The 24,121-nt window shown below is 51.6% G+C and overlaps 1 protein-coding gene across 1 annotated transcript in view; it reads right to left on the bottom strand.

Annotated features, from left to right (window-relative positions):
- Positions 1-15,478, bottom strand: part of VWA5B1 (von Willebrand factor A domain containing 5B1) — a 42,562-nt gene extending 27,084 nt beyond the window's left edge. Inside the window, 7 exon segments of the mRNA XM_047793102.1 lie at positions 1,926-2,102; positions 5,661-5,785; positions 6,899-7,030; positions 7,882-8,027; positions 11,344-11,605; positions 13,438-13,590; positions 15,340-15,478. Coding sequence (XP_047649058.1) covers positions 1,926-2,102; positions 5,661-5,785; positions 6,899-7,030; positions 7,882-8,027; positions 11,344-11,605; positions 13,438-13,590; positions 15,340-15,478 — 1,134 coding nt within the window.
- Positions 15,479-24,121: the final 8,643 nt, after the last annotated feature.

Below are 24,121 nucleotides of genomic sequence, written 5' to 3'. Positions count from 1 at the left end.
CCTTCTCATTTTGCAAAAAGAATAAATGAAGCCCAGAGTTGAGAATCAACTTGTCCAAAACCACATAGCAAGTCAGTGGCAGAATTGACCCTAGAATAAAGGCATTGTTCTTCCCACAGAGCCATGCAGCAGAAATGACAATTAGATAAGAAAAACTTTCTCAGTGGAAGAGTCTGTATAATTCCCCATCAATAATGTAAGGAAAAAGAGCATTGAATCAAGATCCAGAAGGCTCAGATTCCAGGACTAGCTCTGTGATGTTGGAAAGAAATCTTTGTCTCTCGAGGACTCAGTTTCCTTAGCTGGAAAATGGCAGGGAAAATGAATCAAATGCTCTCTAAGAGAAATGTTTTAGGTTTATGATCCCATGATACTTTAGAGTAACTGAAGAGATGTCTTCCAAATTGGTGTACAGCTGTGGAATGGAATACACACAGCCACACATGCCTGGAGCATGATTCAGCACTCCAGCACTATGGACAGCTCCCCCATTTCAATGCTTGCCTTTGATGGTGGGCAGGCGTGGGGAAAATGTATCAACCAGTCTTCCACCCCAGTGTCAAGAGGCATCAGACAGGAACTTGGGTCTCATATATGACTGCTCTGTTACATTTCAAGATCACACCCAGTCATAGCAAGGCTGAGGAAATAGCTGGTATCACAGATCCCTCCTAACCCATCCCCTCCTTGCTGATCCTGTTGCCCTGGAAACAAGTTTGCTAGAGGGAGGGATAAAATTTCAGGTGACAGCAGAGCCCTATCCTTATTCCCTCATCCTTTGTTCTTTTGAGCTATGATCCTTTACTTAGTCCAATAAACAGTGACTGGGGGCTTTCCATGTATAAACACAGAGGTAGGCACCATGGAGAGAGGTGGATGAGGAAGATCTGGTCCTTTCCTTTAATGAGGGGATAACTCCAGAGGAGAAGACAGACATCTGCACAACTGAAAATACAAGAAAGAGTTGGATAATGCCATAAATGAGGCAAATAATCTCCTGAAGGAGACGGAATGCTTCTGCATGTGTGTGTGTGTGTGTGCGTGTGCGTGTGCGTGTGTGTGTGTTGGTGGTGCTGGGGTTATCACTCTTTCTTCTACACTCCTTCAGAACACTCCAAAGCATCCAGATCGTGCTCCCAGGAATGTTTGGTTAATAGGGCTGTGCCCTGTACTTGTCTGTGAGCTCCTTGAGGACAGGAACTATGTTTATAAACTGCTGTCTTTCCAGATAGCTAAGCACAGGGCTTTGCACATATTAGGCATTCGAAAAAAAAAATGAACCAAATCATTTATACTGGGTTTTACACATTTCTTCATGGCAGGGGGTATGTTCAATGAATCTCCAATGTCATGCAGGAGAAACAGTCGGACAGATATGGGTTTAATTTTAGATCATGACCTTGGGTATGTTACTGAAACTCTCAAGGCGGGTTTTCCCATTTGGAAAATGGTGACAAAAGCACTGACCTCATAGGATTATTATCTAGATTAAACACCAAGCTGTGCATTAAGTAGCTGAAAAGTGTCTGACCCATAGGAAGCCCTCAGAAAATGTTAGTTTCCTTCCTCTCTTCTCTGTATCCTTCTTCACTTAGTACCTAGGGAGGTGTTTCAGCCAGAGCAGGCACACAACAAAGGCATGTAGAATGCCAAGGGAAGTCACTCCTGACTTCATCCCTTGTAAACGGGCAATGATTAACCTCTGGTCATAGCACTTCAGGGGTTTATCTTGGGAACAAGTTAAGTTTGGGGGTCTCTGTTTAAACTGATGTAAAACATTTGTTTGTCATTTCTCTTAGCCATGGGTGGAAATGGAACCAGGAAGTGGTTCTGGTGTGGAAGGAGGGATGCTTGGAATAGAAAATGCTGAGAGGCCAATTACCCTGGAGCCCTAGATCCCAAGGGAAGGGTCCTATCAGAGGTACCTTGACCCTGCGGATGTTGGTCCCGCTCATGCTTCCACTCCTGTCGATGAGGAAGATAAACTCTCCATGGGTCTTTCTCAGGTTGGGCTGGACTGACTGGAGGTCAGGACAGAAGTTGAGCATGATGACAGAATGGTGGGGAATGTCCTTGTGGAGGCGTTTCCGGATGATTTCTGTCTGGAGGAGAAAGGAAAACTCTCATTTGGGCATTCACAGGGTCCAGAGCTGGGGGCTCAGGCTGGCTCCCCATCACCCTCTAAGTTTTGTCAGGATCACACTCATCCTCTGCGTGAAAGACTTCCAGGTTGACCCTACCTGGCTTCTCAGCTAGACGTCCACAGGATGCAATAGCAGCATGGGCTTTGGAGGCAGAAAGATCTAGGTTTGAATCCCAGCTCTGTCATGGTCCAGCCATGTGATCTTGGGCAAGTCCCTCCTCTGGGTCTGTTCCTTCATTTGTAAAACAGGGCAAATAATGTCTGCTTCTGAGGGTGGTTCTGAGGATGAGCTAGCATGCAAAAGGGAAGGCTCTGGCACACACTCAGGCCCTCAGTTGAATAGTGGTTTCTTTTCCTTTCACACCCAGTGGATAATTCATTCCCTGGCTCATCTTGGCTGTGAACTTGCTTTCTCTGGCTTACCTAGTCTCTCCCACTGAGAACTTCCTACTCATGCTTTAAATTTTACCTCTTTGGAAAGACTTCCCCAGTCTTCCCAGTGGACTTAATGACTCTTTTCCTCATCCATGAAGTGAGAGCAAGAGTACATCTCTCACCGAGTTATACGGAAGAAATGCAATGCTGGTGAGGCCCACTATCCAGCAGAGAGAGTGTCTCTAAACAGCACCCATCATGGCTCTCGCTGTTATTTCTATTTGTCATGGGACCCAGGCACTTCTCACAGTGCCAGTTTTTGCTCATTTGTCCATCTCCCCACTGGCTCGTGTACTACTTGAAGGCAGGCCATGCTTGAGCCTCTTGCATCTCCAGGGCTTAACATAGAGCTTGGTACAGAGCTGGGCTCAGTAAATATCAACAGAAGGCCAGCACCATTGTTCTCTGTCACTTCCTGTGTTCTCTTAGCTGGCCTTGTCACGATGCTGCTGAAATGTCCTTGACTCTCATGATTGCTCTGCACCAAATCTCACTTCCTCCATCCTCACTCTGCTGTCCTCTCTCTCCACCCTGATTTCCTTTGTCTTTCTCTCTGCTTGTACATGTCTTTGTCCACGTCTCAGTTTCTGTCTATTTGGGTCCCTTCCCCAATTCAATGGATAACATCCTCGTCTACCCAGGTGTTCAAACAAAAGACCTAGAAGTTATCCTTGATTCCTCTCTTTTCCTCACCCCCCACATCTCGTCCCCTAGCAGAGGATTGCCAGTTCTGTAGGTAAAATGCATTCTGAACTTGTCTTCTTCTGTCACCCCTGCGATCACTCAAGTGCAGGACAGTACCATCTCTTGCCTGGATCTTTGCAATAGCCTCTCCCTGGCCTCTTCCCTCTACTTTTATCTCCTTATGGTCCACTCAACAGAGAGCAGATAGTGTGATCGTTCTTGTTATTCTCTTGCTTAAGCAATAATGTCCCCTAATACCTTGAACCAGGGCTCATGAAGTCCCTTATGGACTAACCTCTGCCATCTCATGTCTGCCTTACATTTCAGCCACATTGGGCATCTTTCTGTTTTCCAAAACATCATCATTATTCTGCCTCCAGTTCTTTGCACATTCTTCCAGTGCTTGACAATCCACCAGGTCTCATTCTCAGACAGGCTTTCTCTAAACACCTGGCTAAACAGCACGCAGTGCTCATCACTCATTATCATATCATCCTATGTTATGTCATCCACAGTCCCCAGCTCTCTTCAAACTGATTTTGCTCATATGTTTCATTCTTGTCTCTTTCCCTGTGCTGGTGAATGTAAGCTCCATGAGGAAAGGAAGCTATTTTCACTGTTGTCTCCCCAGTGCCTAGAACAGATCCTAACACCTCCTGAGCACTTAGTGTTTGTTGAGTGAATAACTGAGAGGACGACTCTGTATGGGTGTTTTGGTCTGCTGCTGACCTGTGTGCATCATTTTTTTTTCAGTCTCTCTGTCTCTATTTGTCTCTGCTTCTCTCTGCATCTCCATCTCTTGTACTCGGTGTATCCCTCTATGTCACTTGCCCCCTCTTTCCTAATCATGGTTTTTGACAGCTCATCCCACCCACCCCTCCTGTTCGATGCCTCTGGATGCCTGCTTTCCTTCCTGGAGAGGGATTGAGCTCTCCATCCCACAGGGAGCTCCTTTGCCAAAAGCCACTGCCCAGCCTGGCTCTCTTAATGAAAGAGCCCAAGGCAGCAACAGCCACATCTGGAAGTGACAGGAGCCTGATTTTTGCCTCTACAAGAGGTGGCGTGGGGGCTCTGGATTCTGTGCTGTCTCCTTGAGCTGCCATTATCTAATTACAATAAACTCATCACTTCTTAACAGTTGCGGGTTGATGGCTGTCATCCCTGGAGCTCATGAGAATACAGGGTATTTGCATAACCAACCCAAGGTGGCAAATTAATTCTCATTTGCTTCAGCGGTCCCAGGGCTAATTGATTTAAGGCTTGGCAGGCAGGCCTGGGAGGCTCACGGCAGACTCCCCTTGTCCACATGCTGCAGTTCCACATGCTCAGTGCATCCTGGCACTGCCACCCCCACTCCAGCCTCTTATCCCAACTGACTCCTCTAGGTGAGGGGGTACCTCTGAGAGGGCAGGGGTTTCCAGTGGGGTCTCTAATGGAGGGATGGGCATTGAGCCATATGTACATTCCCTTCCCCGTCTTCCCCATCCCCCATCAAGCAGGAGCCTTGTGGGATCTCTGTCAAAGGGAATGACATTAGCTGTAAGCTGTTTCTGCATTCCTATAGGTTCTGGTGCCATCGTCCTCTGCCAGTGAGGTCGGCAGAAATGGGAGGGCCCCTTAACTGTCCCCCAAGAGCAAGGCTAAGTCCTTAGCCTCATTGTCACCAAAGCCAGCTCCCTTTTCCCAGCTCACCAGTTATTTTGGGTGCTAAATCTGAGTTTTCTCATCTAAAAAGGGAACACAATAAAAAGAAGTATGGCATGATTCTTAAGCCTACCTTGGCATTCAGGACTCAGCTTGGTATGCAGAGCCGTGAGCAGGAGGGAGATGCTGGGGTGGCCCAGCATCCCCCTACCCCCTTGCCCACCCCCAGGCCCCTACTGATGGCTCCCTTATCATTAACTTCATGGGGGAAGGGCGGGTAGAGGGAAACCTCTTTCTCAGGCTTTCCCTGTTCTGCCTTTATTCTTTACCTATTGGCAAGCAAGGATCCCAGAGGAAGGAAGAGCAAGAGACCCATTCAACAGGTGGTAAAAGGGAGACCCAGGAGTAGAGATGGAGCCGGGAGGGCACCCAGCAGCTGTAGGGTTCGTGGTGCCTCTTGGGGGGTGTGGATTAGGCTGGAGAACACCAAGGTTGTTTCTGCCACCAGCCTAGAATTCTGCCTGGCTCCAGCACCTTAATGGCACTAGGAGAAGGTTACCTAGCAGGAGGCAGGGTGATCCCTGCACCTGGGAAGTCTACTGAAGGAACCATTGAGGAGGATCTGCCACCAGCTTGCTGGACAGGTCTCACCCCCAGCCCCTGCTTCCAATGAGGCTCAGTCTCCTCATTGGTCCAGGGAAGACCAATGCCACCCCATTTCTGCCACCCATGATGCTGCTTCAGCCACCCTCACCTTTCTCTCTGCACTGCTGTTCTTCTTCATTCCTTTAATGAAATCTGTTCTTCCCTTCAAATGCTGGTCAAACTCTCCCAGGGTCATGTCCCCTTTCTCCATCAAGACATGTGGCATGTGGGGCTCTGCAGAGATGACATCAACTCTTGGGGTTTGTTGGCGTGTGAGGGTGATGCTGGGGGGCTTCAGCAGAGGGGCAGGTCTTCACAGTGGGAGGACTCCCAGTTGGAAGCTGGGGATGGAGTCCCTGGCTGCTGGAAGTAGTGTAGGGCCATAAGAAGACCCCTTGGGAGGTAGGGCAGCCTAATGGCTGTGGGGGATTCACTGCCCCTCCCTGGGTCCCAGTTTAACTGATCTGTAAAATGGGAGTGGTTCTGGGCTCTGATCTTTTCACATCTTGACATTCTATGGATTCTTTTCAAATAATTTTTAAAAATTAAAGCATTGTTGATTTACAATGTTCTGTCAAATTTTGCTGTACAACAAAGTGACCCAGTCATCCATATATATATATACACACACACACACACACACACACACACACACACACATTCTTTTCCTCATATTATCTTCCATCATGTTCTATCACAAGTGATTGGATATGGTTCCCTGTGCAATACAGCAGGCATATGGATTTTTTTTTTCCTTAAGCTGTACCTGCGGCATATGAAAGTTCCCCAGCTAGAGGTCCAATCAGAACTGTAGCTGCCGGTCTATGCCACCGCTACAGCAATGCTGGATCAGAGCTGCATCTGTGAGCTGCAGCTTGTGGCAATGCCTGATCCTTAACCCACTGAGTGAGGTCAGGGGTCCAACCTGCATCCTCATGGACACTATGTCATGTTCTTAACCTGCTCAACCACATTGGGAACTCCTTTATTATTATTACTATTTTTAATTGTATGGCTTCTTAAAGAGACGAAAGCTCCCTGATGGTTTGGAGCTGCTAGGGTCTCACTGAGCTTAGGGTTCGAAAATCCTCTGGTGGGCTGCCCTGAAGGCAAATTGTACCAATGGGTTGATGAGATGCTGGGGCCTCAGGAGATGGAATGGGCAGGAGACACTGAATCCTGCCAGTTAAAGCTAAGCTTCCCAGGGGGAAAGCAGTCGGCCTTCTCTCCTCTGCCACGTGCCCTACCCTCTCACCGGCCTCTGGGCGGGGTCCACATGTCTGTGCCCCCGGGTTCATCACCTCCTCCCTCCCACAGGCACCCGGGGGCCCGCCTGGCGCAGGGTACCGCTGGGGTGGATGAGGATCTCCACTGGCCGGTCGAAGGTGTGCCTGTTGGCCAAGGTGATGAGGACGCTCTTGGCGGAGCGTGCGGACGGGGCGGCGTCGGCTCGGATCTCGTGGGTGGGGCTCTCCACCCCTGAGTGGCACAGAAAAGCGGAAGAGGCTTAGGAGTCCCCAGAGGGAGAGGGGCTTGGTGGGGGACCCTGAGACCCAGGCCAGAGATGACTGGCCCTCCAGCCCCATTAGGGGCTCCTGACCTGCTGTGTAAAACCACAGGCAGGCCCCCTCCCTTTCCTCCTCTGCCAAATGAGGGCTTAGATGGATCATGTCAAGTGGCTTTTCCTGCCCTGACTTCAGGATGCAGTGGGGGTCAAAGAAGTGGCTTCTCACGGTGCACAGAATGCTAGAGGTCCACGCTCACTCAGGCACTCCTCCTGGGCGGGAATGTCATGTTGCGCTGGGAGGACACTCGTGGACAAGAAACCACATCCTAGTGTCCTTTTATAAGCTTGACTGGGTGGGGGAGGAGAGCCATCAGAGCTGTGGCTGCCCGTTAGCATCATCTGGGAGCTTTTAAATGTCTGGAGCGCCCAGGACTCACCCCAGACCAACGTCGTCAGATGCTCTGGGGTGGGATCCAGGCGGCAGGGCTTGGAAAGCTCCCCGGAGGATTCTGCTATGCAAGGGGTACCAGGAAGCAGCTCTGTGGCTGTGGCCTTGAGGACCATGGACTGCCACGCCCCCTTGGACATTTCCCCTAGGAAGCCACTGAGGTGGGGGTAGGGAGAGCCTTGAAACCTGTCCTTGGGAGGCCTCCTGCTGGACCACAGGTTGGGGAGCAGGAAACAGGGGGGCTGTAAGGCTTCATGAGCTTTAGACTGTCCTCCATCCGGGCTGGCCAGAGTCCCCGCCCTCCCCTGCTGTCCCCACCCTGGGACCCCAGATCTTCTCTCCAGCCCCACCTGGGTCTGGGTGGCTCTCTCTCACCTGCCAGCAGGCATGGCCCTCGGATCTCCAGCTGGAAGTTGAACTCGTATTCCATGGGATTGGACACGTCAGTGTCCAGGAAGGTCGACAGGCACAATTTGTTCCAGGAGTCCAGGGCCCGGGAGCCAAAGCAATGCCTGTCTTTGCTGGGAGGGGGACCAAGAAGAGGAGAAGGAAGAAAAGGCGGGGTGGGGTGCAGTCAGGGCCAAGGCAGAGGGCCAGCCGGCAAGAGAAGACAGGGGGAAAACGGGGAGTCCCAAGCAGCCTGGGCACCTCTGCAGCCCAACCGGAACGAGGGCTGCGGGGATTCCTTCTACCCCAGAGCCTCACCCTCCCTCTCAGCCTGACTGCAGAGAGATCCTGGATTGAGACCTAAGGTATCAGGCCCATGGCGTCACGGCATTCACCCTCACTGCTCTCACCTCACCCTGGAAGGGGGCATCAGGGCCCCTATCTCCTCCATCTCCTGGGTGGGGAAACCAAGGCTCAGTAAGATGAGGCTGCCAAGCCTAAGTTCCCACAGTCCAGACCTGGCAGAGCACGTGTCCTCACCCGGGTCTGGCTGGCTTGGCCATGAAACCGTTCGCACTGTGTCACACCACTTCTGAAATCCCTGCCCTGTTCTGCAAGCTGGGGACCCTGGCAGAAGCCACTTCTCCGCTGAGTCTTGGTTTTCTCATCCATGAAGTGGGGATGAGTGACACAGGTGCCTTGCATGAACACTGAGCAAAGGGTCACCTGCTGAGCGCTTACGTTTCTGTCCCTCCTTTGTGTCCTCCCTCATGTATCTCGGATCCTGCTCTATGCCCCGCCCCTGCACGGGCGCGACCTCTGAGGTCTGCAGTTCATGTCCTGGACAGGCACAGTGTCTTGTAAAACAGCCGGTGACATTTGGTTGAAAAGATTGCATTGTATTAGAAATTTCATCAATTACTTCCCTTTTTTTCTATGCAACACTGTTCTAATTTTTTTTTATTTTTATGTTTTGCCTTTTTAGGGCTGCATCCACAGCATAGGGAGGTTCCCAGGCTAGGGGTTGAATCTGAGCTGCAGCTGCCTGCCTAAGCCACAGCCACAGCAATGCCAGATCCAAGCCTCGTCTGCGACCTATACCACAGCTCATGGCAATGCCCGATCCTTAACCCACTGAGCGAGGTCAGGGATCAAACCTGCATCCTCATGGATGCTAGTCAGATTCATTTCCACTGAGCCATGATGGGAACTCCCAGTGCTGTTTTTAAGCTCTGTCCAAGTGGCTGTCTGCAGGCCCTGAATTGTTGCTGCTGATGTGGTGTGGCTTGGGGACATCTGTTATTTTGTACTTATCTGTTCCTGCTTCAACCTCCCTGTGTCCACAGATATCACCACCATGAATATCCTCGTCCATGTCCCCTTTTTGGTCTATGGAAGGATTTCTCTGCGATCCCTGGGTCAAAGGGCACACACCGAGTAGTGCCAAATTGCTTTCCAGGGTGGCTGGGCCAGTTTCCACTTCCCCCAGTAGTGAATAAGAGTTTCCTTCTCTCCTCATCTTCACTAACACTGGGTATTATCTTTTTTCCTTATTTTTCTCAAGTTGCTTTATCTGAGCCACTTTGAGGTCCATGAGAATTTGAGGCAGGCTTCTCCCGAGAGCATCTCTGTTAACTCTGTCTGCTGAAATGAGCTGGAATAAGCTTATCGGGGCCACCTCAGTGGCTCTGGGACCCCTCAGGCCTCTTGTTCCCTGACCCACCGAAGTCCTGAATGTCCTGCCTCTCAAAGGCACCAGACTTGGTGACTACAGCAGTATTTACAAAGATGAGACATGAACAGATTGTTCCCTGGCCTGAGATTGGATGGCACCACCAGCTTCTCCTGTTGTGCCAGCAGTGTCTTCCCTCTAGACTTCGAGGCCCTACCTGGTCTGACTCTTCACCACCTACTGACCTCTCTCCTTCCCCCTCCTACTCTGCTGCAGTCACAGTAGCCTTCTTGCTCCTCCAAGCACACCAAGCCCTTTGCTGCCTCAGGGCCTTTGCACTTACTGCCCTCTCTGCCCCACTACTCAGAAGATTCTTCCTCCAGAATAGTTCCTTGGCTTGCTCCTTTCAATTGGATCAGGCCTCAAATGTTGCCTAAGCCCTAACTATCCTAGCTGAAATAGCACCTGCCCTGTCCTGTCCCCTTCTAACCTCTATAGCATTTATCTTCATAGAGCTCATACTATACATTTATGGGCTTCTATCATTTTTTTCTTCTTCTTTTTGCTGCCATACCTGTGGCATATAGAATTTCCCAGGCCAGGGAACAAATCAGAGCTGCACCTGAGGCCCAAGCCACAGCCACGGCAACACAGGATTTAAGCCTTGTGTATGACCTACACAGCAGCTCTTGGCAATGCAGGATCCTTAACCCAGGGAGCAAGGCCAGGGATCAAACCTATATCCTCATGGACACTATGTCAGGTTCTTAGTCGGTTGAGCCACAGTGGGAACTCCTGGGCTCCTTTCTTTAATATCTGCCTCCCCCCAGCAGAGACTTTGTCTGTCTAGTTTCCTGCTGTATTCCTAGCACCCAAAATTGTGCCAGGCCCACGGCAGGTGTTTGATTACTATCTGTGGTGTGACCGAGGCGTGCCCTTCAGGCTGACCCCACGTGGGAGGCTGCCGTAACCCCTCCCTACCACTCAGCCTGAGGTCAGCACTTTAACTGGTGGTGTCCAGGAGTTTGCTGACACTGTCCTCTGAGTCCCAGTGGGCACGTGCCCCCAGCTGTCCCCAGAGCCCTATTGGGGTATGTATGAAACTGCTGTTACATAGGGTACATCTTCCCAGATCTCAACTTGGCTCAGAGTCAGGATGAGAACTGGGGTTGGGGGTAAATTTCAAGGGCTATTTTTCTACTAATTTGGGGCTAATAGTCTGTGGAATAGTTTACTTTTTTTTTTTTTTTTTTGGCTGTGCCCATGCATGTGAAAGTTCCTGGGCCAGGAATTGAACCCATGCCACAGTGGTGACCCAAGCCACAGCAGTGACAATGCTGGATGCTTAACTGCTAGACTACCAGGGAACTCCCTAGATTTTTTTTCTCTTTTTAGGGCCCTACTTGTGGCATACGGAAGTTCCCAGGATAGGTGTAGAAATGGAGCCACAGCTGCGGGCCTGCGTCACAGCCACAGCAACGCCAGATCTGAGTGGTATCTGTAACCTACACCACAGCTTGTGGCAACACCGATCCTTAACCCACTGAGGGAGGCCAGGGATCGAACCTGCACCCTCATGGATCCTTAACCCACCAAGCCACAGTGGGACTACCTCAATGAAAGTCTTAAGTGCTCTAAAAGTGAGCAGGAGAAGGGGGGTTATTGAGCTCAGCCTGACCCCCATCCCCCACCTCCCCCACCCCCACACCCCTGCTTCCCGCGCCCAACACCCTGCCTCCCACCGGGTCTCCGGGCTTGAATGGGCAGGGGCTCCTCACCCTTGGGTTGGTTGGCTGGTGGGACTGGTGCAGAACTGGGGCACAGTTGGGGCACAGACGGCAGGCAGCAGGACCCTCACGGCCCCGCTGGGCAGCGTCTGGAGCTCCGAGGACGTGCTCAGGAAGATGGTGACGTTCTCCAGAGGGGCAATGGTCCCCAGGTTGACCACGAACAGGATCCGCTCCAAATCCTCGTCCAGAGCCACCTTTCCTGATGGTCAGGGAGGAGGGGTGACGGAAACCCCCATTGGCAAAATGTCTCCTACATGCCAGGCCTGGGCTCCAGGACCGTGCCTGTTACCTGTCACCTCCCTAAGCCCACTGTGTGTGAGGTTAGAGCAGCCCATTTTGCTGATGGGAAAACTGAGGCTTAGTGTAGGAGTACACTTGCTCGGCTTATGCAATGAATAACTCATTTATCGAGCCAAGATCTGAACCTATGGGGGTCTGATTCCAGGCCTGTGTATGTTCCACTGTACTTGCAGGGAATGGGAGACTGGGACCCACAATCCCTCCCCAAAGAGGGTCACATCTCCATCCGCAGATTCCGCTTCCCCCCCAGAATCACATTTGAGCATCCCCTCCCCCCCGGAGTTCACGCCCTCTCCTTTCAGCTGAAAGGCCCATCCCTCAGTCCTTCTTAGCTCATCTTACCCACCCATCCAACCCCTCCACGAAAAGCTCCCCGGTCCTATCTGGTCCCTTCTTTTCCTCCTCTGACATTATCTGGACCCCTTTGGGCACAGCCACTTTCACGCTCCTACCGTGGTCACTCCCAGGCATTTCCAGCTCTTCTTCCAGGCTGGGAGAAGTCCTAAAATCTTGGGGGGCAACTTTGCATCGTACACATTGTGAGTATTCATTAAAAGATACTCGAACATCTCAATGAGCAGGTGAACAAATTTCACCTCCATCACTGATTCAATGGTTGGAATCTCTTATATCATGTGATCCTTGGTCTGGGCTCAAGCATTGGTTTTGCCACTAACATGCTGTGCAAACTTAGGCTGGTCACTCACCTTCTCTGAGCCTCAGTACCCTCAATAGCAGGCATTAACAGTCATGTTTTGAGTACTTGCTGTTACCAGGGACCATGATAAGTATTCCGCACGCATGCTCTTTGTTGAGATTTGGATGTATAGATTATTAGTTACATTTTACAAATGAGGTTTAATTTCTTTCTTTCTTTCTTTCTTTTTTTTTTTTTTTGTCTTTTTGCCTTTTCTAGGGCTGCTCCCGTGGCATACGGAGGTTCCCAGGCTAGGGGTCGAATGGGAGCTGTAGCCACTGGCCTGCACCAGAGCCACAGCAACGCGGGATCCGAGCTGCATCTGAAACCTACACTGCAGCTCACGGCAATGCCAGATCCTTAACCCGCTGAGCAAGGCCAGGGATTGAACCCGCAACCTCATGGTTCCTAGTTGGATTCGTTAATCACTGCACCACTACGGGAACTCCGAGGTTTAATTTCTTATCTAAGCTCCTACTGCTTGCGAGCATCCAGATGGAGAGTCAAACCCTGCTGTGACTCATTCTACAACCTCTGAGCTTAAATGGCATGCTTTTCTGTTCTTTAGAGATACCTTAAAAATCCTTCTAGGAATTCCCATTGTGGCTCAGCAGGTTAAGAATCCCACGTTGTCTCTGTGAGGATGAGGGTGCGATCCCTGGCCTTGCTCAGTGGGTTAAGGATCTGGCATCGCCACAAGGTGCAGCGTGGGTTGCAGAGGCGGCTTGGATCTGGTGTTGTGGCTGTGCTGTAGGCCTGCAGCTGCAGCTGCAGCTCCGATTTGACCCCTAGTCTGGGATCTTACATATGCTGCAGGTGTGGCAGCAAAAAAAAAAAAAGAAAAAAAATTCTTTGGTTGCCTCCTTTGATCCTTGCCACTCTTTCTAGGTGAGAACAGAGACAATTACATCTATTTTACAGACAGTAAGGTGAGGTTCAGAGAGGTTAATTACTGACCCACAATCACACAGGATTCCTGACTCTTAGTGTAGTGCTCTCTCTACACTATCCCACTGCTGCCCTTATGGTCCGTCTGAGACTCCAGCCATACCCAGGTGCTGCCACAGCCCTTCTGGCCTTCTTACCTGTGACCGTTGATGCTCGGAGGCCAGCGGCATCGAAGCGGCCACTCTCCATCTTGGCTTTGTCCTTGATCTGAACTGTCACGACACGGTCAGCAATGACGGCCTCGAAGCCGATCACTGTGGTGTACTCATCCAGGGGGTATACAAAGATGCCTGCCGGAGCAGGGCCCAGCATCACGGGGGGGCCCCAGCCCTACTCTGCATGCCCCACCCGTGGGCAGGGATCCTCGCCCCGGGCCTGCCATCTGAGTGGATGGATGATACTCACTGCCACTCCAGGGTGGACTCGGGCGGGGCCCTCCTGGCTCTGGGGCTGGGTAGGGGTAACTATAGGCTCTGTGTGAGCTGTGGAGCGGCTGGAAAGGGACGGCCGCTCTCTTGTCCCCGCCGACTCTTACTCTGCCGGCCTGTGAGGCTGGCACAGCTGGGGTTTCAGCTTTTTCCAGCGAGAGTGGAAATCTGGATTTTTCTGTGACCTGTTGTGTGGGCCTAAGAAGATACCTCTGTGCAGTGGTTTGCCCAAGAGCTGGGACTTTGGAGGACTAGGACTAGGATTCTAATCTGGGCTTGCCCCTATCCCAGCCTGGTGACCTTGGATAAGAGATTTAACGTCTCTAAGCCTCGCAGCCTCATCTGTAAAGTGGGGATAAGAGAACCAAACTCAGGATCATTATGAAAATGGAAAAAACCACCACTTCCTAAGCTAGGTCCCCCATAGTGTGTGCCCTGCATTTCTCCATCTCAGTGCTTCTCAAACCTTAAAGCTCACAAATCACCTGAGAGTCTGGTTAAAATGCAGATCCTGATCTAGCAGTTCAGGGGCAGGGCCTGAGAGTCTGCATTTCTAACCAGCCCTGATGGTGCCGATGGCAGGGGAACCACACTCAGAGGTTCAAGGTCATGCTTCCTTTCACCCGCCCACCAACATGGAGATAGGACTGTGCCTGGTGCATGGTGAATCCCCCCCAAACCCCAGGTCCCCATCCTTCTGAGCCTCCATTTCCTCATCTCTAAAATGGGGGGGCTGGTTCTTTCTGCACAGGGAAAGCTAAAGGGCTGTCTGAAAGCTGTTCATTTATTTAATCTCATTTTAAGCCGCCCTCTCTAGGTTTCCTCATACACAGGAACAGGGTCATTTGCTCTGCCCAGGAGATTTCTGCAGGGAGGGATTTCCCTTGTAGGTGTCTTGGTGGGGAACTGAAATGGCTTCCGAAGCTCGGATCAGGCTGGAGAGTGGTGCCCTGAGACATGAAGTCTGGGGGTTAGGAGGCCCCCATTATTGTGGGTGAGAAGGGATCCTAACTATAACAAGCCTTTACACTGAACCCTCTGGGCCGGCCTTCCTGTGACTCCCTTTCTTAGGTGCAAAGAGAGGAGTGTAATTTACAAACAACGCCTGGCTGCTCCTCGCTGATGATTCATATTTGAAGACCGTTTTCCATTCCACGCTGCCCTTCCTCATGCATTACCTCATCTGCTCCTCCCGCACACCCTGGCATCCAGACAGGCGCAGGAACATCCTGATGTAGAGAAGGACAGCGGCTTCCTCAAGGTCACAGAGACGAGAGCCATGCCTAGGACTGGGAGCTCCTGGCTCCCACTGAGTCCGAACGCTTCTCCTACTTGGAGGCTCCTTGGGGAAAGCGGGGGCCTGACTGTTGGAGCCAGGTGGGCATGTCTTGTGGAATGTCAATAGGGCTGGGGCAGTGGGCTGGGGCTGAGCCCCAATCTGGGTTTGAATCCTGACCTGGCTTGCTAGAGCTTTAAGACCTACAGGGCAGAAATGGTATTTCTATTTTGCAGATGAGGAAACTGAGGCCTGGAGATGTCCATACAGGTCAGGGTAGGGATTCAACGTGGAGGAGGGGGTGGCCCTAGAGAAGCCCCAACAAGGGTCCTTACCCTGGAAGGGCTGGGCTTCCAGGTTGCCATAGGTGAGGGAGGCAGTGAGACCCAAGGCGTAACCACTGACGAAGGAGGTGACGTCGGACGCGGTGAGGGGCAGGGCCGCCCCTGTGACCTGGTTCAGCAGACCGGGCATCTTGATGGTTGCTCAACCTTCAGGGCCTGCAAGAGACTGAGAAGGCGGGAAATGGGAAGAGGCGCCCCCATCCCTCCCCAGCTCAGTTCTCCCACTTTAGCCCCCATAGAGGGTCAGAGTGTCATTCTCTTCATTTCTGCCACGCACTTCCCACTGAGTGACCCAGGGTGACTCTCTGCCACCCCTTAGAAGAAGAGCGATAATTCCATTTCTTTCCATTTTGCAGGAGAGAAACGGAGGCCTGAAGACACATGACCTGTCCGGAGTAGCACGGCAGGTGGGAGCACAGGCAGGGCTAGAGCCCAGGTGGGCTCACGTCCAACCTGGCGTTCTCCCCAAGGACAGTGCTCTCCCAGCTCCCAAGGGAGTCCAGGGCTGTGGGCTCTGATCCCGTCCCTTTGTCTGTCCTGTCACCTCTGAGCCTTATACGCCTCCTCTGCAGAATGAGAAGATGAGAAGACTGGAAAAGCTCACCGAGTCCCTCATTCACTGACCTCGGTGAGTCTAACCCACTAGAGTTGACACTCAGGATGTGAGGGAAGTGACAAAATAATGACGGGAAGGGAGCCACCATTCCTCCAAAAGCCTGGGAGCCATTCTTGGGACCTCTCCCCCTCCCCCACCATTCCACACCTAATCTAGTGGCAAAGATCATGATTTATGCATGTCTTTCCTCTTCTGCCACCAGCACCCTCCTCCCAGCCACTGCCACACCCCTGGACCGCAGATCCTAACTGGCCTCTTGAGTCTACTCCTCACCTTCCCCAACCCCCCAACCCCATTCTCTACCCAGTGACCAGAATAAACAGACCATCACACAGATTGGACAGGTCTCCATCACCCCATCACCCTGTCTCACCCACCAGTGGTTTCCCATTGCTTCTAGGATAGAGACCAAAACCCTTAAAGACTTTGGCCTAGGGCCCTGTGTGGTTCAGCCTTGGGGCCCCTCCAGCTGTCACCATGTTCCCAAACACATTTTGTTTCCATTCCATCCCTCGGGTGTGTCCTGGGCTCTTGTCCACCTTTGTACTTGCCACGCTTACCCCACGACCTGTTGTAAACTAGTGACCTCCTTCAGTGTCAACGCAGGGTCCCCTTTGCAGGGAAGCATGCACAGCATCCTTTGTCTGCCTCTCACCGAGCCAAGCTTCTCTCCCTGAGTCCTCTCATTAGTATGTGGGGATGCGTCCTGTTCCTTTACTTTATTCACATCCATCATCCCCTTTGGCGTGCATGCTCCTGGACCCCTCGTCTACTTTTGCTTCCCATTGCATCCTCGGCGCTGACTGAATCAAGAAAAGAATGGACGACGGTCATCATTCCAACACCAAAAACTTCGGAGCCCTTCTCAGGGCCGGGTATTGATTCTCAGGGCTGGGTATCGATTCTCAGGGCTGGGTATCGACTCTCCCAGGCGATCACTTGCCTTTGCGCATTGGGGTGCGAGTGAGAAGCAAAGTCAAACAAAGGGTGTGAAATGCAAGTCAGATTCTTTCTGGGTCTTCTCTCACCAGTGCACGTGCCAGGCACAGCGGGTAGCCGGTTGCCATGTATTTGCAAGGCTGTCCAACGAGTGCTGACTTCCCTGCGTTGTCTCTGAGAAGGAAACTCTTCGCTTCTCTGTCCTCCTCGTGTCCCCAAGCTGGGATCCTCGGTTGCTCCCGCCCTCCCCACCAGGCCAGCAATGTCTTTTTAATTATGTTCTCCCAGTGGCTCCGGCCCAGACAGCTCTCAGGCCAGGCTTATCTGCAGCGGACTGACTGACAGCAGGAGGCAGATAAGCCAGGAGGCAGCGGCTGTATCCCCAGCTGGCTTCTCTCAGGAATTCTCTGTTTCAGGGCCTGAGCAAAGCCTGGCAGCTCCCAGGGGCAGAGCAAGATGGTGGAGCTCATTTCCTGACAGAGCCTCATCTGCTGCCATCCACTCTCCCGCCCTCTTCCTCACTCACTACGGTTCAGAGTGCTGACTGGGAACTAGCCTCCAGATGCATGGCGAACTTGGACTTCAGCTTCGGGTCATCTTCGAGTGGATGATGCCAAGAGCATCTCAACCAACCCAGTTGTCCCACATTGTCCCTATGCCTCCCCTGGCTTTCTGGGGCCACTCCTCACCCAGGGGGTGGGGCTTGGGTAAGTGACATTTGTAACACTGGCAGACACACTCAGAACTGACCCTAAGAGCATCAGCCCTCTTAGGAAGAATAAACTTGAAATTCTTTGGGGCCTAATTCATGCATATCCTTCATCAATTTATCCAATATTGATAAGCACCTACTGTATTCCAGACCCTGAATTAACCACTGGGGATACACAGGTCAGACACAGCTCCATCCCTAAGTAACTTATAATCCAAAAGCAGAAGAGTTGGGGAGCAGGGGAAGATAATAGAAATAGCAGCTGGAATTTGTTGAAAATTGAAAAGGTGCCAGGCATACATACGTTCTCATTTAATCCTCAACCTTATAAAGAGTATTGTTTTGCAGGAGAGGACATAGAAGCCTCAGAGAGATGTGTACGTCCTTGCATATGAGTTCGGGCTGCCCGAAGGATGTGCAGGCACCATGGGCACACACGTGGGGCTTTCTCCTGGAGAAGCCCAGGGAGTCCCTGTAAATGATGAGGACCAGACAACCAACACTGAGCATCTGTCCTCCACCCATGCCAACCTGGGCCTCCAGTGGGCATCAGGCCACAAGAAAGAGCCAAGAGGGACCTAACAGGGAGGAAGCTACCAGCGTCTTCCCCAGGACAGTGTGAAAAGCCAGGTTTGGCCTCAAGAACAGTTTGGGGTGAACAGGTCAGAGGTGGTGACAGGGGCTGGTCTTAATGCATCAAGGTCAATAATTACTTGGTGTTTACTCTCCTCCCCTCCTTCCTCACTGACCAAACCATTTGTCTTTGCCCAGATCCTTAACTTTGGGGATATAGAATCTGGCAAATGGGCCAGGGAGGTGTGAGAAAACAGAAAGGGGAGTGAATGGGCTGGGAGAAGGGATGGGCGGGGCCACGAGACCTTAGAACAGCTGCTGGGAGAATGGAGGGTGGGAAGGGGATGTGGGCAGGAAAGAGGATTTCTAAGAAGGGCTACTCGGAGTGATAAGCTGGGTCCCATTTAAAATTCTTCAAATTATGCGGGATGTTGTACTGTGTTTCTTTGAATGAGATGTTGTGCTGAACCCGAGCCTGGAGGTGTCTTTGCAGGTTATGGGAGGTTCCCCGAGTGATGGTTAAATACGAAGACTGCTCCCTGATGGTCTAGAACTCATAAATCCCAAATGATCATTGTCCTTAGGCCAGGCCTCTTTGGAGCCAGACAAATCTAGGTTTGAATCCCAGTGGATAAGGAACTGCCTCACCCTGCATGAGTCACCTTAATCCCTGGATATTCAGTCCCTCGTTTATAAAACCAGAGGACTGGAGGGGCCAGTAGATCCCGTCTCACGTGTACTGTAAGATGAAATTGAATAATGTGTATAAAGTACCCAGCACAGTGTCTGGCACATAGTAGATGCTTAATAAATATTTGTAAGTATGATGAATGAATGAATGAATGAATGCCAGCAGTTTCCGAAGGACACTAGCCTGTAGTAATCACCTAGATGCTGGGGAGAGAGTGGGGAACATGGCAGATGTCATATAAATGAATGGGAAAGACAGCTGTTATATAAAGCTGGAAGCCTACAGATTCAAAACCTGACTCCTTGTCACCTCAACAGCTGCCACCCTCTTGTTCCCCTACAATCTCTTTCCAGTGGCGCCATCAGAAAAATCCTTTGAAAATGTGGATCTAGCCATGTGGTGCTATAGTTCAAACCCCTGCCAGCTCCCCACATTCCTCCAGGCCCCCTGATCTAGGCCCCATCCCGTTTCCTTTCTGACCTCCCCATTGGTGACTATGCAAGCTCTTCTCCTGCTGTAGAGCTTTTGCACTGGCTATTCCACTTCCAGAAGGCTTTTTCCCTCGCTACCCATGTGGCTCACTTTCTCACTCCTTCCAAGTCTTTGCTCAGATGGTACCTTCTCAGGGAGGCCTATCCTTAATACTGCATTTACACTTGCAACCTGTTTTCCCATCTTCACTTTGAGTCCCTCATCTGCTCTTTTATTTTTCCCATAGCATTTGTTACTAACATACTCAATATAAAGCATTAATCATGTTTATTGCTTATCATCTGTCTCCCTTCCACAAGGGCAAGGATTTGGGGCCCGTTTTTCTCACTGATACATCCCAAATGCCTCAAATCGTGCTTGCGCTATTAGTAGGTGGTGAATAAATATTGTTGGATGAATGAGTCAATTTACGTGTATAATCACAGCACAGAGCTGGCCATTTCTGGGTTTCCCATTTTTCCAGCTAAGGGAGAGAAATTCTCTGGCCATCAGGCCCAGGGCATCTCATCAGGGAAGATGTTGAAGTGAAATTCATCGTTTAGGTCTTGGTCCCAGTGTCTATGAGTCGGGGCTCTAGATATACCTTCCCCACCAGCCCGGAGGTCCCACTCACCTTTGAACAGAGCATCTGTCCATATGGGATGTTCTGTTCTGTGCCCCGGAGCCAGCCCCGGCCATCTTCCTCCTCACCAAACCTCCCCGTGCCTTCTGCAACCACCACTAGATTCCGTGTTCTTGCCTGAGGACCCGCTTCCCCTCCTTCTAGGAGGGGCTGCTTATTCCTCCAACCCCTCGGGTTGGGAGGCTGATGTCATTTGGCTCCACCCCACCCCCATCTTCAAGGTCCCAAACACATCCTCCTTTTAGCCAACACTTGGCCCCTGGCTCCTGGCTTTCCTGCTCCCCAAACCCTGTCATCATCCGGGATGAATTTAGCCTCCATGGGAACACTGCACCTGACTGCCCGAGCTTGTGTCACCCAAATCCCAAATCTCAGTCATCTTTGCTGTCCCTCCAGCTCGGTCTCCCATTTTCACTCATTCCTTGAACTTGAGATGCTATCCATGGTCCCTCCATCTTCAAAACCTGAGTCACTCAGGCACTGAGATCGCTCTTAAAATTGCAACCTCTCCACGTTTCCTAGCTCTGTTTTCTTGTTTGTTTTTCCTGGGCAGTTATCACAATCTCATAGACTGTATATTCTGCTTGTATATCCTATTTAACATGTCCCCTAAACTCTCTAGATAGAGTATAAGCCCCACTGAGGGCAAGGATTTTTGTTTGTTTCTTTTTTTGGCATATGGAGTTCCCCAGGCTAGGGATCAGATCTGAGCCACAGCTGTGACCTAAGCTGCAGCTGCAATAACCCTGGATCCTTTAACCCATTGTCCTGGGCCAGGATCAAACCTGCATCCTGGTGCTGCAGAGATGCCACCGATCCCTTTGTGCCACAGCGGGAACAAGGATTTTAATTTGTTGGCCACTCTATCTGCCACCCGTAGAATAATACGGGGCTATAGTAGTGGCTCAGTAAATATTTGTCAAATGATTGAACATCATTCCAAGTGCTTAACATATATTATTGGGTAGCACCCCTCAGAGGTAGAGACTCTTACTACCCATGTACCATGGATGAAAACACCAAAGCTCAGAGAGATAAGGTTAGCTTATCCAAGGCCACTCAGCCAGTAGATGATGGGGCTGGGACTTAACCCAAACAGAAGGACCATAGAGCCCATGTCCTTAACACTGCCTCCTGCATTAAGCTTCTCCCCAGACCTTGACACTTTTGCCCAAATGCTCTCCCGAAATCTTTGCTTTCCATCCCCACTGCCACTACTTCATTGCTCTGTCCAGAAGCATCACTACCAGCTTCTACCTGTCCCTTGGCCTCCAGGCTGTTTCCCTTCTGATCTCCTCTGTCTCCCTGTATGAGCACACACACACACACACACACACACACACACACGTGCACACATGTGTGCAAGCTTCCTTTCCCCTGAGCTTAATGGCTTCCCATTTGCTTTTGTCCAACAGGGCAGGTTAAACTCCTAGCATGACATTCAAGCCTCTTCCTCATCGGGTGCCCATCTCTGTCCAGTGTTGCCTCCTGCCATGTTCACTCTGCTCCAAACACATTGACCTTCTCACAATGCCCTTCCTATGCTGGAGCCCATAGTTGCCTTCTTTACCTTTCAAAGTCTTATTCACCACTCAAGACCTGGTTCCAATGTCACCTCTTCCATGGAGCCTTCCCTGATATCCCAGCCCATCAGACAATACTCTCCTCAGGGCCTCCACAGCCTTTTGGCACTTGTCTGCCACATGGCACATCACAAAGCTCTGTAACAGCCCATCTGGAACGACTGGACTCCCTCCCAGGACTGTGAGCTCTATAAGAACCGGGGAGGGTGGTGGTGCACCTCCTCCTTTGCCTGGGCCCCAGCTCCCTGCAAGGGTTCAGGGCGCAGGAGGGATTCTCAATGGAGGCACATACCAGGGTCTAGGGCTTTGCAATCATCACTAAGGTCACACACACTCTCATGTTACAGGTGGGGAAACTGAGGGGGGACGCCTGGAAGGCAGGATCACCTAGCAGGTGTCAGGCTTGCTGAGAGAGGAAGCAGCCCTCTCCAAAGCCTTCCCTCCCCCTGGTTGCTTCCTGGTCCATACTGAGCACAGGAGAGGGTGAAGTAGGGAAGAAGGGAGAAAGGGAGGGAGGGATGGTGAGGAGGAGGGAGGACCGGGACCCTGGCGAAAGAGGGCTGTGAGCCTTGGGGACACTGGGCTCATCCTGCTCTGATGCCTCTCAAGGTGCAGCTGTGATCCTGACTGCGCCGTGAACTCCACCAGCCTCCATCCACCCTCCAGGCTCCAGAGAGGCCTCTGGGGAAGCCTATAGCCCAGGCCCCAGGTTGTCCTGGAACAGCCTGGGGTGCAGGGTTCCAAGCTGAGAACAGAGGCTGGGCTGACAGGTGCCTGTGGCATGCGCAGTGTGACTTGATTTAGATGCCACATGGGAAGGATGTCCAGGTGGGGAACAAGGAGAAGCACGCTGGGCCCACCTGTCCTAGGCTGTCCTTGCAGGGGTGGAGACCGCCTTCCTGAATAAGGGGTCTTGGGGTCAAGGAGCAGGGCCTCATGCCTCCCTTGCCAGGGGATATTTGCTTTTCAAAAAGAGATTGGAAACAGAGAAATCTGCTTGTGAGGTAGCAGCTTGGTCCCAGCATGCGGCTAGAGTCCCTGGATGGCCACTTCCTTGTAACCTTGGGCCAATTACTCAGCCAGGCTCTGCCATGTACATACTGTGTGACCTTGAGAAATTCCTTAATGCCTTTGTGCCTTAGGTTCCGCATCTGTAAAATGGGACCATAATGGTACCCACCTCCTAGGAAATTGGGAGCATAAAAGAGAGAATGCTGTGAGTTCCCCTTGTAGCTCAGTGGTAACAAACCCATTAAATATCCATGAGGATGTAGGTTCGATCCCTGACCTCACTCAGTGGGTCAAGGATCCAGCGTTGCCATGAACTGTGGTGTAGGTTGCCAATGTGGCTTGGATCCTGTGTTGCTGTGGCTGTAGCATAGACCCACAGCTATAGCTCCAATTCGACCCTAGCCTGGGAACTTCCATATGCTGCAGATGTGGCCCTAAAAATACGAAAAAAGAAAGAGAGAGAGAGAGAAAGAATGCTTGTCCTGAGAGTGAGCAGTAAGCAGTTGTGTCCCGACGAGGCCGGGGGCTTCTGTCCTCTGCCCTCCTGGGTTGGGCTGACCCCTGAGCAAGACCGCCAAGCTGGGAAGGTCCTTGAGTCTCTGCCCAGGTGCCTGCCCCAGAAACTCCTGTGTTTGAGCAGGAAAGGGGCTGTGGGGTTTTGGAGAATTTTGTGCCCTAACTACGTTTTGACTTTGTTCATCTTCAGCCCACACCTTATCATGGAATGTTCCATTACAACCCCTCACCTTCTCCTCCTACCCCCATGTAGCCTGATGCGAACCCTGACACAGGTCACTTCAGCCACAAGCCCCTATAATACCTACTACCACCCCCCCCAACCCTGGGAAGCCTGAGACTTCTCTCAGTGTTCCTGGCCATTTGCTGGTCAATAAACCTACTTGAAGCCTCAACGCTCCAGATCCCCTGACTCTATTTATTTCAGCTCCGAACCCCCAGCCCTTTCTAGCTCTAACACTCTGATTTGGCCCTTGGAGCTGAAATCTGCCCCATCTCCTTTTACTCTCAGGTCATTTTTTCTCTCAAAGGCAGCCTGGCTGGCCGCCTTCTTCCACCAGCCATTCTGGAGGCTTCTCCCCCTCACCCTGGTCAGACCTCCCCCAGCTGGTGTCCACAGAATCAGAGCTCCCCGGCTGAGTAGTTTCAGCTGGGCCTGGGTGAGAGGCAGAGGGTGAGTCCACCAAGCACCTCTGGCCTTGCCCCCTGCCCACTCACCTGGGGCCAGGGAGCCTCATCCTTTTCCCCATTATGGATGCTTCTAGGGAGTCCATGCTTTCCTGCCCTTACTGGGAGCCTGTCTGCCAAGGAACCCCCCACCCACAGCCCAACACTGACACTCCCATCAAAGGTGGGCTCTCTGAATTGGATCAGATTGTCCCAAGCTTCTAGAATTCTGGGCTCTCGAATTCTGATCTCCTTCTCTAAACCTCCCCACTTCAAGGTCAAATCCAGCCGACAGGGGTAAACAGATCCATGCCTCTGATTCTCCTCCCCCCACTTTTTCACCCCATGCTCC

This window comes from Phacochoerus africanus, chromosome 8, assembly GCF_016906955.1.
Source record: "Phacochoerus africanus isolate WHEZ1 chromosome 8, ROS_Pafr_v1, whole genome shotgun sequence".
Lineage (NCBI taxonomy): Eukaryota > Metazoa > Chordata > Mammalia > Artiodactyla > Suidae > Phacochoerus > Phacochoerus africanus.
This window is presented reverse-complemented; position numbering and strand designations above follow the sequence as displayed.